We start from the raw sequence: 18,277 nt of genomic DNA, 5'->3' as shown, positions 1-18,277 counted from the left end.
TACGATACTAGCTTTAACTAAAGACCTTTGCCTTGACCTAACCAATCGATGCACTCAGCACATGGTGAATGTCTGTGTTGCAGGCTGTGAGCTCTGTCCTCCTAGCTAGCTGCTACTCGAATGAGCGGGAACTCTGATGCCCCCTGTCTTTATAGTGCGTGTGCTCTCACTGGTGATTGGCTGCGGTGTTGTGTATGTTGATTGGTCCCACTGTGTGTCCATCAGTGTGTGTCTGCACCTATACTGGTGTATATTATGACAAATATAAAATAGCCGAATAAATGCTACTGACTCTGGTACATATGCTGAAGCAGACAAGTTCTAATAATGGGTATAATGTTTTGTAGAAGAGCTTTCACTAACAATGTCAAAAGGAAGTGTTTCTTTTCCTCCTAATTTTAAAGTATCTTGTTGCTCCTTAACACTCATCAACCACCCCACCCCCCCCAAACTCCCGCCCACTGATCGCCCCCACACCAAAGAAAAAGATATTCCGTCCAGTTCCAAAGGTGTCATGTTTCATGGCCTCTGCCCAGTGGAACCATGATGATGGTGGATCAGAAAAGGAAATGCATCACTGTTCTCATTGCCAGCGTGATTGCTGCCATCTTCACTGGGTCTTTACATGGACGCTCCAGGTAGGAACCTACTTTCAATATGCTAATGAAGGTCCCATGAAATTGGCAAGAACTCAATGCAGTCTTGAGATATCAATAGATGGGGCGTGCACCAAAGATGCACTGCCGATTGATACCAGATGTACAGCGACTTAACTATGTTCTTTAAAAGGTTTAAAAGGTAGGCTGCTCAATGTAGGCCATTTAGCAGATGGCAGGTACAAGTTGATTTTTTAAATAGATTTTTATGGGACATAAATGTTCCTAACTTCTCTAAAAAATCTTTCAGTTTGACTGCATCCAAACCATCCCCTGTGGAGTTCTGAGAGGTCATCTGACTGAAACATGTAAGAATCTGAAAGGGCTTGACAAGGTACACACAGAGATTCTAGAAAACAGGGTCACAGTCTGAGGATGAAGGCCAATCTTTCCGACTGACGTTGAAGGAAGGACTATGACTCTTTGGACTTCTCTATCTGAGGGGGTTGTGTTCCATTATTGAACACAGTTAAGGCTGAAGTCGATTTTTTTCTTGGTTTCTCAGGGAATCAAAGGATGAGGGAAGCAGGTGGGAAAGTGAAGCTCAGCATTGATCGTTCTGAATGGTGGAGCAGGCTCAGGGGCCTGTATGGTACTCCTGCTCCTGTTTCTTATGTTCTTATGCAACTTAATACTTTTTTACCTTTGGGGAAGATACTAGATTTTCCACTGTTCATCGAGCTGTGGGTGTTGATTCAGAATTTGAAGATCAAATGTTAATGAGGCATGGGCCTCCAAAGAGCTCAGGGTCCATGCCAAGCACATCAGGCAAGTTGGCACAATCCCATAGTTAAAAGCCCTACAAAGCCCCAGGCCATTAAATTGTGCTGCATAAATGTTTGTTCACAAGTGATTAATATTTTCATACAAAATTCTTTTTGTCCCCCATTTTAACTGATGTTATGATTTGAATTGGATTAACACCTCTGCTAAGGTAACAGGGGTGGGATTCTCCAATCCCGCGGCAGAGTGTCCACGCCGTCGTAAACATGTCGCATTTTACGATGGTGTGAACGGGACGGCCCCACGACTAATTCTGGCCCCTACAGGAGGCCAGCACGGCGCTGGAGCGGTTCGCGCCGCTCCAGCTGCAGATCCTGGCGTGAACTGTGTGCCGCAGGATCCGCGCATGCGCAGTTGTGCCGGCGGCAACGTGGATATGCGCAGTGACAGCGGCGCCAATGCTAGCATGCACAGTGGCCTCCTTTAACGCGCCAGCCCCGACGCAACATGGCGCAGGACTACAGGGGCTGGCACGTAGGAAAGGAGGCCCCCAGCCACAGAGGCCAGCCCGCCAATCGGTGGGCCCCGATCACGTGCCAGGCCACATCGGAGGCCCCCCTGGGTTCGGGGGTTCGGACCCCCCCTCCGCCCCAAAGGCTGTCACCCGACCCTTACATGCCAAGGTCCCGCCTGCCCAGAGCAGGTTAGAATGGCGCCGGTGGGACTCGGCTCTTTTCTTACGGCACGGGGGGGGGGATGCGTAGAGCGGCCCGTGACCGGGGCCGCGCCAACCACGCCGGCGCCAATTCTCCGCTGAATTGCGTGCCGGTGCGGCGCGATTTGTGCGGCCCGCCGGCAATTCTCCGACCTGCCGCGGGGTCGGAGAATCCCGCCCCAGACGTTTAAGCATTCTTACATTAATATGTTGCTGTTAAAGAAGAGACAAACAAGTTAAGTGTAATTTCAAATGAAGGTTTGTGGCTCACAATGGGAAAGTGATTATTATGCAACCTGAAATACAGTTGGTGCAAATCATCACATATTTCCCTGGCTTCTACAAGTCACAGCACAGTACAGTGTTGAAGTAATCAAACCTCACTGAGGAAGTGAGAGTTTATGCTGCTTTTCAAAATACGTATGATTGCAACAGCTAAAGACAGGTTGTGACTTGTTTTGTCAAACATGCTAAAATGGCTAGAGGTTTGCTAAAAACCAAATGGCTTGATTAATGAAAGATTATGTGACATTTGAGGTGTGGAAATTAATATGTGACCGCGTTCCAAATTTCACTTGTGCACCAGAATATATTGACTATTTGGAAGCCTTAATACAGAGCCTTAAATTTCAAAATTAGGTATACATATTTTCACATGCAATGTCTTCTTCTATCTGACTGGGACAGTCTAATTGAAACAAAATGCCTTAAAAGATTCAGCGTCTCATGCAGCACAAAAAAAATCTAAAATGCATGACAATTCTTGATCTGCAAGCTCTTCCATTATAGTTCCAGTTCTCTGCCCCAAGGCCCGTCTGACCCACAACTTTCGCCACATATAGGCCAGGGGGAGTCAGGCCCCAAATCCTCCAAAGCGGAACAAAGGTCAAACTCAAACAAATCCATAACGGCTGTCTGGCCAACTGAGCCAATCAGCACGTCCAAAGGAATCTAAGTTGCTGTGGCAACATGCACTTTTACAGGCATATTTTCCAGAGTCATAAGCAGTGATGGTATGGGCTCTGATTTTCTTTCCATCTTGTGGCTTACCGAGGATCGCTCCCTCTCTCACTGCCTGCCATTGGCATATGTTGGAAGGATTTGCAGGTTGATGCTCAACTCATCATGTTTAACCGTGTTAAGAATGTACGTTTTTTGGGCAGTAAACCCTGGTGTGGGTCTTGAGCTCGGAGTCTCTGACTCAGAGGCAGTATAGCTACCCACTGCACCACAAGACCTCCCTGATAGTTTCCTATATCCACATTTATAATAGAAATGTTAATGGAATCTCTTGTGTAAACATGTTTCCTTGTACTTACAACCTCCCACCAGTGGCACTGCTGTACTGGCTCAATTTTGTGTTTTATAGAGGAACTCTATGCTGCAGCCTCAGTTTTTCTGCTTTCCAATTTGCTACACGTTTTTCTAATTAACTATAAATATTAATGTAATATCAAAGTATAAACAAAATTTTGGTTATACAGCTGTATCAGAGTTGCCTAAATAAATATGACAGAGGCATAGCTTGGAAATATTTTTGATATGGTGCCGATATCATAATACCACCAGCATATAGTTATCACAAGATGATAGCTATTGCCAAAGCATTCACCCACTGAAGCAGACTCCTCTCTCATTCCCTAGAACTAGATCCAGCACTATTTCCTACCTCGTGGAGTTAGAAATGTGCAGATTAAGAAAATGCCCCTGTGTAAATTTGTGGAATTCTTCACCTTCCTTGCACTTTGTTGATCAATAAATCGGTCTGTCACTGTCTAACAAACCAATATCAACCATGCCATGAGTCAGATGTAAATAAGGACCCATTCTCGCCAATGGATCTGACTCTTAATGGAAGAAATGCGCCCCTCAGTATATCAGCGTGAAATTTCCATTTTCCCAAGTTCAATAATTAATACCGGTTTAATGACCTAAAAGATAGGAAATACCACAATCAAATTGCTGTTGGCAAAATGATTAATTCAACAATGTTCTGCTAAAAGCTGGAAAACTGAAGAGCTTTCCATTGAAACAAAATGTCTTTTATAACAGAGCTGGAGGAGTGATTCAGAATATTGCCAAATATGCCATCTTCAAGCCACACTAATCTAAAAGACTGCAGCTACAGATTCCGAGTACTCTCCAACCTACCCTATTATCATGACATATGCAATACAGACACAATCAAAGCACTGTTGTTACTGTCCTTGATAGAGATGAATTGAGGTTTCACTCGCTCCAATATATTTTAAAATATTCTTTGTTTCCATTTTTTTAAACAAAATAAATCCTTTGAAGAATTTATTTTAGTAATGGAAATTTTCTTTTATATTCATGCATCAAGTGTGAAAGCATTGCTTTTTTTTTATCGGTTGAGGCGGAAGAACTTGCGGATTCTGGGCCTCTCGCAGGGGCTGGAGGGGCCGGACGTGGGGGCCTATGTGGTCACCATGTTGAACTCAATGATGGGAGCGGGGTCCTTCCAGGGGCCCCTGGAGCTGGAAGGGGCCCATAGAGTGCTGGCGAGGAGGATGACTACAATCGAGCGAAGGCGATGCTGCACAGGAAGGGGGCATGTTGCAGCCGGCGCGACTGTGGGTCACCTACAAGGACCGGCACCATTATTTTGAGTCTCTGGGCCTTTGCTCAGGCCGAGAAGTTGGACACAGATTGAGGGTCGGGATGGGCGTTTGAGGATTGCGGTTGATATGTTACTTTTTGAGGGGGGGTCCTATGCTCTTGTTTTTTTTCTTTCTGGTTTGGTGAGGGTGGTTAGGGCGGGTTGGGCACTGTTTTGGTTGGGTTGGTCGGGGGGGCTCTTGGAGGGGGGTAAGCAAATGGAACAGGGGTGGATGGCCGGCAGTGTGATGGGGCCCCACGGGGGAGGGGGAGGCCCGAGTGGGGGGGGAGGGGACTGGGACTGTAAAAGGAGCTGTGTCAAAGGTGGCGGGGCTGGCTAGGTGGTAAGCGCGGGCTTTTTCCCGCGCTGAAGACTGGAGGAGGCGGGGCCGGGGAGGGGAAGCGAGGGTTGTTTCCTGCGTTTGGGATGGAAGGGGGAGGTGGAGAGCCTGCGGAAGGGGAATGGAAGAGGAGGGTGTGTCACACAATGGGAGGAGTCGAAGGAGAGGCAGGAGTGGTCAGGGTCAGCAGGAGTCAGTTGACTTGCGGAAGTGCAATGGGGGTAGTAAAGCAGCTAGGAGGGGTCCTAGCCAGGGGTGGGGGGGAATCGAGTTGCTGCTGCTATGGTCAAGGGGGAGCTGGAGCGAGTGGGGGGGGTCGAGACGGGGGTCTGCCACCGTGGGGAACGGGCCGGGCAAGGGGTGCGGGTGCGTGGCTGGCTGAGGAGGGGTTATGGCTAGTCGGCGGGGGAGGGGGGCGGGTAGCCCCCTGATCCGGCTGATAACCTGGAATGTAAGGGGACTGAACGGGCCGGTCAAGCGGGCCCGCGTGTTCGCGCTCCTGAAGGGGCTGAAGGCGGACGTGGTCATGCTCCAGGAGACACACCTGAAGGTGGCAGACCAGGTAAGATTGAGGAAAGGGTGGGTAGGTCAGGTGTTTCATTCGGGGCTGGATGTCAAAAATCGAGGGGTGGCGATCTTGGTGGGAAAGAAGGTGTCGTTCGAGGCGTCGAGCATTGTGGCAGACAATGGCGGTAGGTACGTAATGGTTAGTGGTAAGCTGCAAGGAGAGAGGGTGGTACTGGTCAATGTGTGTGCCCCGAACTGGGACGATGCGGGTTTTATGCGGCGCATGTTGGGACGGATCCCAGATATGGAAGTGGGTGGGCCTGATAATGGGGGGAGATTTTAACACGTTGGATCCGGCACTGGATCGCTCCAGGTCTAGGACAGGTAGGAAGCCGACAGCGGCTAAGGTGCTGAGGGGATTTATGGACCAGATGGGAGGGGTGGACCCTTGGAGATTTGCAAGGTCGGAATTTTCATTCTTCTCACATGTCCATAAGGCTTATTCACGGATCAACTTTTTTATTTTGAGCAGGGCGCTGATAGCGAGAGTAGAGGATACTGAGTACTCGGCGATAGCCATTTTGGATCACGCCCCGCATTGGGTGGACTTAGAGCTGGGGGAGGAGAAGGACCAGCGCTCGTCGTGGCATTTGGAGGTGGGGCTGTTGGATGAGGAGGTGAGTGAGCAGGTCCGAGAGGAAGTTTAAAGAGGTACCTGGAGGCCAACGATAATGGGGAGGTCCGAGTGGGGATGGTATGGGAGGGGCTGAAGGCGGTGGTTAGGGGAGAGCTGATCTCCATTAGGGCCCACAAGGAGAGGAGGGAGCAGAGGGAGAGGGAGAGGCTGATGGGGGAGATGGTGAGGGTAGACAGGAGGTATGCGGAGGTGCCTGAGGAAGGACTGTTGAGGAAGAGGCGCAGCCTCCAGGCCGAATTCGACCTGGTGACCACCAGGAAGGCGGAGGTGCAGTGGAGGAAGGCCCAGGGGGCGATTTATGTGTATGGGGAAAAGGCAAGCCGGATGCTGGCGCATCAGCTTCGGAAGCGGGACGCAGCTAGGGAGATCGGGGGAGTTAAGGACCGGGGAGGGAGTGTGGTGCGGAGTGGGGTTGGCATCAATGGGGTCTTCAGGGATGTCTATGAGGAATTTTATCGGTCCGAGCCCCCATTGGAGGAGGGAGGGATGGGCCGCTTTCTGGACCAATTGAGGTTTCCGAAGGTGGAGGAGGGACTGGTGGCGGGATTGGGGGTCCCAATTGGGCTGGAGGAGCTGACCAAAGGGATAGGGAGCATGCAGGCGGGGAAGGCACCAGGGCCGGACGGTTTCCCGGTCGAATTCTACAAAAAATATATGGACCTGTTGGGCCCGTTGTTAGTTAGGACCTTTAATGAGGCAAAGGAGGGGCGGGGGGGGGGGCTTTGCCCCCGACGATGTCCCGGGCACTGATATCCTTGATCCTGAAGTGGGACAAGGATCCCCTGCAGTGTGGGTCTTACAGGCCGATTTCGTTGCTAAATGTAGATGCCAAGGTGCTGGCGAAGGTCTTAGCCACGAGGATTGAGGATTGTGTGCCGCAGGTCATCCACGAAGACCCGACGGGGTTCGTGAAGGGGAGGCAGTTGAACGTGAATGTGCGGAGGCTTCTGAACGTTATCATGATGCTGGCGAGGGAGGGGGAGGCGGAGATAGTAGTGGCGATGGACGCTGAGAAAGCCTTCGATAGGGTAGAGTGGGGGTACCTGTGGGAGGTGCTGAAGAGGTTTGGGTTTGGGGAGGGATTTGTCAGGTGGGTCAGGCTGTTGTATGAGGTCCCAATGGCGAGTGTGGCCACGAACAGGAGGAGGTCTGAGTACTTTTGGTTGCACTGAGGGACGAGGCAGTGGTGTCCCCTGTCCCCCCTGCTCTTCGCACTGGCGACTGAACCCCTGGCTATGGCACTGAGAGAGGAGAGGAACTGGATGGGGTTGGTGCGGGGTGGGGAGGAGCATAGGGTGTCGCTCTATGCGGATGACTTGCCGTTATATGTGGCGGACCCGGTGGGGGGAAATGCCGGAGGTAATGAGGATCCTCAGGGAATTTGGGGATTTCTCGGGGTACAAGCTCAACATGGGGAAGAGCGAGCTGTTCGTGGTACACCCAGGGGACCAGGAGAGGGGGATTGGCGAGCTCCCATTAAAAAGAGCGGAGAGGAGCTTCAGGTATTTGGGGGTCCAGGAGGCCAAGAGCTGGGGGGCCCTGCATAGACTTAATTTCACAAGGCTGGTGGATCAAATGGAGGAGTTCAAGAGGCGGGACGCGTTGCCGCTGTCCTTGGTGGGTAGGGTGCAGTCAGTCAAAATGACGGTGCTCCCAAGGTTTTTGTTCTTGTTCCAGTGCCTCCCCGTGTTTATCCCAAAGGCCTTTTTTAGGCATGTCAACAGGAGCATAATGGGGCTTGTGTGGGCGCGAGGGACTCAGAGGGTAAGAAGGGTGTTCCTGGAGCGGAGTAAAGATGGGGGGGCTGGCGCTGCCCAACTTCTGTGGGTACTACTGGGCCGCCAATGCGACGATGGTGCGCAAGTAGGTGATGGAGGCGGAGGGGGCTGCATGGAAGAGGCTGGAGACGGCGTCCTGTGTGGGTACGAGTCTGGGGGCGCTGGTAACGGCCCGCTGCCGCTTCCTCCAAGGACTTATACCACGAGCCTGGTAGTGGCGGCTGCCCTCAAAATCTGGGGGCAGTGGAGGCGGCACAGGGGGTAAGTTGGGGCCTCGGTGTGGACCCCAATACGGGGGAACCACCGTTTCGTCCCAAGGAGGACAGATGGAGGGTTTTCGGGGTGGCACAGGGCAGGGATATAAAGGTTGGGAGACCTGTTTGTGGACGGGAAGTTCGCGAGCCTGGGTGAGTTGGAGGAGAAGTATGGGCTCCCCCCGGGGAACACTTACAGGTAAGGGCGTTTGCCAGGCGGCAGGTGGTGGAATTCCCGCAGCTGCTGCCACGCACAGTATAGGACAGGGTGCTCTCGGGGAGGGTGGGCGGGAGTGGGGAAGATCTCGGAAACTTACCAGGTGATGCAGGAGGAGGAGGAGGCCTCGGTGGTGGAGGTGAAAGGTAAGTGGGAGGAGGAGTTGGGAAAGGAGATCGAGGAAGGGACGTGGGCAGATGCCCTAGGGAGGGTGAACTCTTCATCTTCGTGTGTGAGGCTCAGCCTCATACAGTTTAAGGTGCTGCACAGGGCACACATGACCGGGACACGGATGAGCCGGTTTTTTGGGGGTGAGGGCAGGTGTGTTAGGTGCTCAGGGAGCCCAGCAAACCACACCCATATGTTCTGGGCATGCCCAGCGCTGGAGGAATTTTGGAAGGGCGTAGCGAGGACGGTGTCGAGGGTGGTAGGATCCAGGGTCAAACCGACTGGGGGCTCGCAATATTTGGGATGGCAGAGGAGCCGGAAGTGCAGGAGGCGAAAGAGGCCGGTATTCTGTGTGAAAGCATTGCTAACCTAAAATAACGTGGGCGGGATTCTCTCAGCCCACGCCGGGCCGGAGAATCGCGTGACAGCGGTCCGCCGATTCTCAGGCGAGCAGAGAGCGGCATGGGTCGCTCCAGTGCCGTGCTGGCCTACTGAGGGGCTCGGAATTGCTGCTCCTGAGGCCCTGTTGATGCCGTTGTGAAACGCGACGGCATTTACGACGGCGTCAACACTTTGCCTCAGGATCTGAGAATCCCGCCCATGTTCTGCTGCAATTTATCATTAATAAAGACATTGAAATTACACTGTGGACTCCTAGTGTATGAATGAAGAGCATTTCATCTGAAATTTCTCACTCTACTGTTTGGTGGAGGATTATCCTTATTATCTTAAGAAGGTTGGGACCTTCACTGGAATAGTGGAGGGTGGAAATTGAGGTAACTGTGTTAAACAGTCAGACCCCAATGTTAACAATAATGATGTTAAATTGGATACAGAGCATGGCCATATAATGGCAAAAATCTGTTCATGAAGCTCTCTCATTGATGAACATTTGCTTAATGAGACTGTTTCCAATTCTCTTCCTGCACCAATGAGACTGTTTACTCAGACACTAATTTTTTGTATTCCATTCATAGAATCATAGAATCCTTACTGTACTGATAGAGGGACATTCAGCCCCTTAGGTTTGCACCGACCATCTGGAAGAACACCCCACCTAGGTTCACTCCCCCTGCCCTATCCCCATAACCTCACCTAACATATACATCTTTGGACAATAAGGGGAAATCTTTTAGCTTGGCCAGTCTACCTAACCTGAACATCTTTCGACTATGGGAGAAAACCCACGCAGACTTGGGGAGAATGTGCAAACTCCACACAGACAGTCACCCAAGGCCGGAATTTGACCTGGGTCCTTGGTGCGATGAAATAGCAATGCAAACCACTGTACAACTGTAATTCGGTAATGTTTGCTTAAAGTAATGATTGGTTGAAGCTAAAGTTTGCATTTTTCAGTTATTTCAACAACTATGGCTCCTCTACTGTACACAGATAACAAGAGAACCATTTTTTAAAAGTTCTGTGCAATATCATTGCACAAAGGCTAAAGAATCGACTTACATACTGAAATTTAGCTTCAAATAACCAGACCTCATGAAGTCTTAATTTTGACTGTTCAACAATTCTCACTGACTATCGTAGTATTTTTAATTGTCATGTGCAAATTATCAGAAAATCCTCTGATGCCCACTTCTCATGTTTATATTTGTGTGAAAATTGTCAAAGCATGCAACTAAAACTTTACTGAGTAGGCAAACAAGAGGACTTTTCAACAACTCTGCAGACAAAGGACAAGTTGCATAATAGAGTTATGTATCTGGGAACACATTGCTGGTTCTGCATTACATGATGTACAGTGACATCAGCAGAGCGTTTGTGGAGCTTTGGAGCAGATCACTATCTTGATTGTATGAGCAAATACTTTAGTAAGCCTCTCATTGTGTTTTTGCAAGAACCCAAAGTGTGGCCACCTTCATAACTTTTCTCTTTGCGGCAACAAAGAAATATAATAGGAGAGAAAATTGGCGACAAGGATTGAGGCAGAAAGATTGCTGGAAAGAAGAATTTTGTCGCCTAATTGTGGACGGCAGCGGGAGCAAAGTTAGATACTTGGGATCGAACCCACGCTCACAGACATCAAGTGAATCACTACCGCTGATGTGAAGGTTTAAAAAAGATTTTTGACAGAAAATGTGTGTTGAAGTGAGTAGGGTAGGGGCTGCAAGGACCGCGCACGTGGCGAAGCTACATGGGTTGTGGGGAACGGGGATTTTGAAGTCTGCAGACTCTGCACAGGCCACTATTCAGAAGAAAAGTCAAAATACTCAGGGAAAAGGGGGAAAGATTTACTTGTTGCTTGTTCAAGGGATTATTGTGCATACTTTACATCACAGTCGGAAAGGAGGAAGTGTAGACCCTAGGAGCCTGGATCCATAAATGGTGGGAGAAACAGGTGCCATGGACGTGTTTGGTGAGCTCAGTTGGCCATAAAATGTTTATGCCGCTACAGAATCTTGTTCACCCAGCATTACCTTTATGGGCTCCATTTTACTCTTTTGAAAGATCATCAGCCCTTGACTGCAATCTTTGGGTCATATAAAGATAAACCTTCTTTGGCAGCTAGTAGATTGAATAGATGGTCATTGATATTGTCAACACACACTTAGGATATCCTGTATTGCAAGTCCGAGCAGCATGCAAATGCTGATGATTTATCGTGATTGCTGGTGGAAGTCAAGCATGACCCAGAAGAACATTTTGTCAATATTTTGTATTTCTTGCTCATGGATAGTGTACCTGCGACTTTATCACAAGTTCGAAGATATACACGAACCGATCCAGTGATGGAGAAGGTGATGGGCTTGGTTCACAAAGGGACGCTGTCAGATTTCCATCGGAAAAATCCAGATCTCAAGTCCTACATCACACAAAGCCTTGAGTTGACAGTACAGAATGAATTTCTATTGTGGGGAATCCATGTGATTATTCCTTTGTGCTTATGTAGTAGAATCATTGACCAACTCATGAGGAACTGGTGTGGTGAGGATGAGGTCATTGGCATGCAGTTATTTTTCGTGGCCAGGATTAGATGTTCAAATTGGAGAGAAAGTTGGGCAATGCCAATCTTGTGCAAAACAAAGGAACGTGCCACCATTACAACCATCACATTGATGGGAATACACATCGATAATGCTGGTGCACTGGAGGGACTCATGTTCTTAGTGATTGTGGCCGCACACTCAAAATGGCCAGAAGTCGCAATAATAAAGTCAATGACGACTGAGCAGACCATTGAAAAACTAAATATTCGCAAGGTTTGGAACACCGGAGCAGATTGTCAGTGATAATGGTATACAATTTACTTCAAAGGAGTTTGAGGGCTACTTGAAAGGGAACGGTATACAACCATTTCAACTCAGCTCTATATCATCCAGTAACAAATGGATTGGCTGAACATTTTGCGCAATCATTAAAGCATTCTATCAAAGCATCGAAGGATCAGGGGCATTATCAAGAAGAGTAAATGAATTTCTAATGTCTTATTGGAACCACGCAGTTCCCCAACATTGCTGTTGTTTAAGAGGGAACTACGAACACAATTTGATTTGTTATCTCCAGCTGATACATTAGAGATGGTCAAACGACAACAACAAGCACAAACTGCTAGAAGGGAGAAAATCTCTAAAAGGTGAGCATTCAACCAGGGAGAGCGAGTGATAGCTAGATGTTACACCACTAACGAGAAATGGGTACCAGCTATGGTCCTAGCAAAGACTCCAATATCATACACCGTACAGATGGATGAGGAAAGAGTTCAGTGATGTCATGCTGATCAGTTATTGCTGCATCAAAAGGTTCTACCTTTTGAAGATCTAGACAGCTATACTTTGGAATGGAGACTAGAAATAGTGACGAGTTCAGATTCTGTTTCTGAGGACTTTTCAATGCCTATAGTGACAGATATTGAAATAACTACTCAAGAAATACCATTTAAAAAAGGAATGAGGGGCGGCACGGTGGCACAGTGGTTAGCCCTGCTGCCTCATTGGATTGGATTGGATTTGTTTAGTGTCACGTGTACCGAGGTACAGTGAAAAGTATTTTTCTGCGAGCAGCTCAACAGATCATTAAGTACATGAGAAGAAAAGGGAATAAAAGAAAATACATAATAGGGCAACACAACATATACAATGTAACTACAAAAGCACTGGCATCGGATGAAGCATACAGGGTGTAGTGTTAATGAAATCAGTCCATAAGAGGGTCATTTAGGAGTCTGGTGACAGTGGAGAAGAAGCTGTTTTTGAGTCTGTTCGTGCGTGTTCTCAGACTTCTGTATCTCCTGCCCGATGGAAGAAGTTGGAAGAGTGAGTAAGCCGGGTGGGAGGGATCTTTGATTATACTGCCCGCTTTCCCCAGGCAGCGGGAGGTGTAGATGGAGTCAATGGATGGGAGGCAGGTTCGTGTGATGGACTGGGCGGTGTTCACGACTCTCTGAAGTTTCTTGCGGTCCTGGGCCGAGCAGTTGCCATACCAGGCTGTGATGCAGCCCGATAGGATGCTTTCTATGGTGCATCTGTAAAAGTTGGTAAGAGTCAATGTGGACATGCCTAATTTCCTTAGTTTCCTGAGGAAGGATAGGCGCTGTTGTGCTTTCTTGGTGATAGCTTCGACGTGGGTTGACCAGGACAGATTTTTGGAGATGTGCACCCCTAGGAATTTGAAACTGCTAACCATCTCCACCTCAGCCCCGTTGATGCTGACAGGGGTGTGTACAGTACTTTGCTTCCTGAAGTCAATTACCAGCTCTTTAGTTTTGCTGGCATTGAAGGAGAGATTGTTGTCGCTACACCACTCCACTAGGTTCTCTATCTCCCTCCTGTATTCGGACTCATCGTTATTCGAGATCCGGCCCACTATGGTCGTATTGTCAGCAAACTTGTAGATGGAGTTGGAACCAAGTTTTGCCACGCAGTCGTGTGTGTACAGGGAGTAGAGTAGGGGGCTAAGTACGCAGCCTTGTTGAGGACTATTGTGGAGGAGGTGTTGTTGTTCATTCTTACTGATTGTGGTCTGTTGGTCAGAAAATCGAGGATCCAGTTGCAGAGTGGGGAGCCAAGTCCTAGGTTTTGGAGCTTTGATATGAGCTTGGCTGGGATTATGGTGTTGAAAGCGGAGCTGTAGTCAATAAATAGGAGTCTAATGTAGGAGTCCTTGTTTTCGAGATGCTCTAGGGATGAGTGTAGGGCCAGGGAAATGGTGCCTGATGTGGACCGGTTGCAGCGGTATGCGAATTGCAGTGGATCAAGGCGTTCTGGGAGTATGGAGGTGATGCGCTTCATGATCAACCTCTCGAAGCACTTCATTACGACTGAAGTCAGGGCCACTGGTCGGTAGTCATTGAGGCACGTTGCCTGGTTCTTCTTTGGTACCAGTATGATGGTGGTCTTCTTGAAGCAGGTGGGGACCTCGGAGTGGAGTAGGGACATGTTAAAGATGTCCGTGAATGCCTCTGCCAGCTGGTCCGCGCAGGCTCTGAGTGCACGACCAGGGATCCCGTCTGGGCCCGTCACCTTCCGAGGGTTCACTTTCAGGAAGGCCAATCTGACTTCGGAAGCTGTGATGATGGGTATGGGTGAATTATGGGCTGCTGGGGCACTCGCCAGCGGATTGTTGGTTACCTGCTCGAACCGAGCATAGAATGGCACCAAGGTCCCAGGTTCGATCCCAGCTCTGGGTCACTGTCTGTGTGGAGTTTGCCCATTCTCCCCGTGTTTGTGTGGGTTTTGACCCTACAACCCAAAGATGTGCAGGCTAGGTGGATTGGCCACGCTAAATTGCCCCTTAATTGGAAAAAAATAATTGGGTACTCTCAAAAAACATTTTTTTTTTAAATTTAAAAAAAGGAATGAGGGCACTTCTGAAATTGCAAGTAGCTGAGTTCAAGAGCGCTAAATTCTACCAAAAAGGAATAGGCGTCCACCACAGAGACTGCCTTATTTAATTGTAAATATGTCCAGGGTCCCAGGATCAATTCCCCGCTGGGTAAGTGTCTGTGCGGAGTCTGCACGTTCTCCCCATGTCTGTGTGGGTTTCCTATGGGTGCTCCGGTTTCCTCCCACAGTCCAAAGACGTGCAAATTAGTTGCATTGGCCATGATAAATTGCCCTTAGTGACCAAAAATGTTAGGAGGGGTTATTGGGCTACGGGGATAGGGTGGAAGTGAGGGCTTAAGTGGGTCGGTGCAGACTCGATGGGCCAAATGACCACCTTCTGCACTGTATGTTCTATGTGTTCACAGTTCCAGGGTCCCGGGTTCGATTCCTGGCTTGGGTGATGGTGTGCGAAGTCTGCACATTCTCCCCGTGTCTGGGTTTCTTCTGGGTACTCCTGTTTCCTCCCACAGTCTGAAGAGATATGCAGGTTAGATGTATTGGCCATGTTAAATTATAACTTCGTGTCCAAAAATGTTAGTGGGGTTATGGGGACTGTTGCAGGGCCGGTGCAGACTTGGTAGGCCGAATGGCCTCCTTCTGCACTGTAAATTCTATGCTTCTATGATTCTAGGAAAAGCAGAGAGGCTAATGCTTGCAGGTGGTGAATCACAGCTTGAACGCTGCTTTCAAAATACATAAACTTGATATAAAAATCCCCAACTGAAATTCGAGGAAGTTACACAAGGAAAGAGAGACTGAGATGGACAACTAAAATATCTAATGTCTTTGGATTGATTAAGACTATTATTTTGGAACAACATTCAACACTTAAATACAGGCCATCCTTCTAATGAGATAATACCCAGAACCATAAATGTAGAGGAAATTAAAGTGTAAATCAATCTTACGGGCTCCAGTTAGCAATAAGGACAATAAGAAAGTGGATTGATCCATTCAAGAATAAATGATATTATAAAAAGAAACAGAAATAAAATGGTTACCTGACTGGAGAATGACTCCACTGTCCGAATCACTGGTTTCATCTTTGCTTTCCATCTCGTGGAAGAGTATATTGTCTACTCTCCCTTTGGTCCAGAAATAATTTATCACAAGAAAGCTGGAGGCATTTACCTGATAATTAGAATAACAACAAAAAACAGATTGAAGGCACATTATTGTGTTTATGTTGTTTTGATATAAAATACACAAGGATCGGGGAGTTGAAAATATGCTTTCAAAGATAATTTTTCCTGTTTTATAACTATTTGGATTCTGCCTATGTTGACCCAATTACTAACCTCAGTGACTGCAAATGAACTTTTGTTCAAATATAAAATCAGAGGCCTTACTTATCCTGGATGCCTTTCATCTCAAGCCTAAATGAGGGATTACCTCAGTACCTAAAAAAAGCATTGTGAAAATAAACTCACAAATGCAAAGTCCAAATCATGTACATTGGTTCACATTATGAGATATGGTAGTGTTCCCAAATGTGCACCTGCACAAATGAGGACATGTACACTATCTTTAACTGTGCCTGGCAGTGCTTGGTCGAAAAGAAAACAACGTGCTTGGCAGTAGTTTTCTTTATTTTTTTTTCATAGAATTTATAGAATTTACAGTGCAGAAGGGGGCCATTCGGCCCATCGAGTCTGCATCGGCTCTTGGAAAGAGCACCCAACCCAACCCCACATCTCCACCTTATCCCCACAACTCAGTAACCCCACCCAACACTAAGGGCAATTTGGACACTAACGGCAATTTAGCATGGCAATCCGCATAACCTGCACATCTTTGGACTGTGGGAGGAAACCGGAGCACCCGGAGGAAACCCACGCACACACGGGGAGAACGTGCAGACTCCGCACAGACAGTGACCCAAGCCGGGAATCGAACCTGGGACCCTGGAGCTGTGAAGCAAATATGCTAACCACTATGCTACCAGGCTGCCCTAAACAAAAATCGAAACAAACCTGTTGGACTTTAACCTGGTGTTGTAAGACGTCTTACTGTAAACAAAAATAACAAAGCAGGTGCCAAATGTTGTTTACAATGAAGCAGTTAACACGCTTATGGGTTGTGCTTTACATTCATTTATACCGAATTAGCCAACAATCCTTCTTGATTTCAATAAATGACGGTCATTGTCTTAATTAACTTCTTATCACCTCGCCCTGTTGTTATCTGATTGCAGATGCGATTTTCAGTCATGCCTGATCTGTTTCTATAATGTATTTCGCATGGTTACTGTTCTCCTGATACGTTTTGTCACTAATTCCTGGTCATATCAAAATAGCAATGTGGAAATATTTATTCCGCGAGATCATTCTCTATATTTAAATGTAACCCAAATTTGGCCGCCAAGGTTTGTCATTGGAAACAGCTATTGCTACAATCCAAAAATGGCTTGCATTGAAAACCTGCTTGATCCCAGAAACCTTACACTTAGATATCACTCCTCTTAATACCGGTGCATCAAATATGGAGTGAGAAAAATGGGTTGGGGATGGTGGGGGTGGCAGTGAAGGGAAATGGGACAGAAGAGACCAAAAGATAAAATCCTTAGGAGACTTTTGAAGTCAAGGCAAAGTTTGTTTTGAAGACGGGTCCTGAATCGCACTGGAAGGGTAGATGAGCAGTACTCTGGAATCAGTGATTGGAGGATGCAAGTTCAAAAATGTAGATGGAGAAGGTTTTCCAAAGAGGCTTTCATGTACCATGGGGTGGATAATCAAGACACGCTCTTCATCATAACAGTAGCAAAAATATAAGAATGTAACCAATGCCAAAAAGTTCAATTGTTGGGGGATAATTTTGTTGAAAACCAGCTTGTTGGGCGGAATTCTCTGGCCGTGCCTACCCGGCGACTGGAAATTCCTGCTCGAGGTCAATGGACTCTTACATGGTCATGGCGATCATGCGGCCGGCGGAAGAATCCGGCCCGTTGTTTCCTTTTCCACCAAGCTTGGCCAACAATCATCTGAGTTGCTTTAGAATTCTGGTTATTAAATTTACACCCAAAAAGCTGAAACTAAAACATGACTGAGTGAATTAATTCCAAGCAATTACATTAGCCGACATCTGGGGATGGAGAGGTGAACACTAAAACACACAGGATAAACATTAGAGCACACATGTCATTCACCATGCACCCTTTTATTGAAATTATATATTATAAAATAAAGAATATTGCCACTTTCGTTTCTGACTGTCCTACCAAAAACTACCTAAACATTCTGCGGATTAAAAAGTCTGGACTAACTTGGCATGTGCCCAAGAAATCACTTAAACCTCCTTCCCACATAACAAATCTAATGTCGAGCATGAGAGCAAAGCTATAAGCAAACCACAAGTTGAGGTTTTTCAGATTAATGATATAATGTTAAGTCAGTGGACATGTTCCATCACATTTAAACCTGTCTGACTGAAATGCCTGGGGTAGTAACAACTATTTCTTTTTGAAACAATGATTATATGTCAATCTGTGAATCTGGGCAACTGACACTGTTACTGAAAAAAATAACCCTAGAGTGTGTTAAATGTGACAATACATGCTGTGGAAAATAATTAGGTTATCTTTTCTAAATTCTATGGTGCACCCATTCTCCTCCATCTTGTCCATATGTGCTTTTGTTCTGCAACCTCTTTGAGGTTTACCTGCAAATGTTTGCTATAAACTAGAGTGTAAGAGTATGTAAGATTGGGACGGTACATAAGAAATAAAGATTTGTTTTAGTTAGGTATTTCTTTTAGTGGCACAATTTT

At 47.4% G+C, this 18,277-nt stretch overlaps 1 protein-coding gene across 4 annotated transcripts in view; it reads right to left on the bottom strand.

Annotated features, from left to right (window-relative positions):
• Positions 1-18,277, bottom strand: part of LOC140393840 (innate immunity activator protein-like) — a 125,631-nt gene that overhangs the window by 46,166 nt on the left and 61,188 nt on the right. For 3 of the 4 annotated variants that reach the window (XM_072480355.1, XM_072480356.1, XM_072480359.1), the window contains one exon: positions 15,514-15,643. In XM_072480355.1, the coding sequence (XP_072336456.1) occupies positions 15,514-15,568 (55 nt within the window). In that variant the 5' untranslated portion in view covers positions 15,569-15,643. Of the gene's footprint in view, positions 1-15,513; positions 15,644-16,485; positions 16,519-18,277 lie in introns of those variants that run through there. The other variant, XM_072480357.1, reaches the window with a different exon arrangement.

This window comes from Scyliorhinus torazame, chromosome 17, assembly GCF_047496885.1.
Source record: "Scyliorhinus torazame isolate Kashiwa2021f chromosome 17, sScyTor2.1, whole genome shotgun sequence".
NCBI classification, from domain to species: Eukaryota; Metazoa; Chordata; class Chondrichthyes; order Carcharhiniformes; family Scyliorhinidae; genus Scyliorhinus; species Scyliorhinus torazame.
This window is presented reverse-complemented; position numbering and strand designations above follow the sequence as displayed.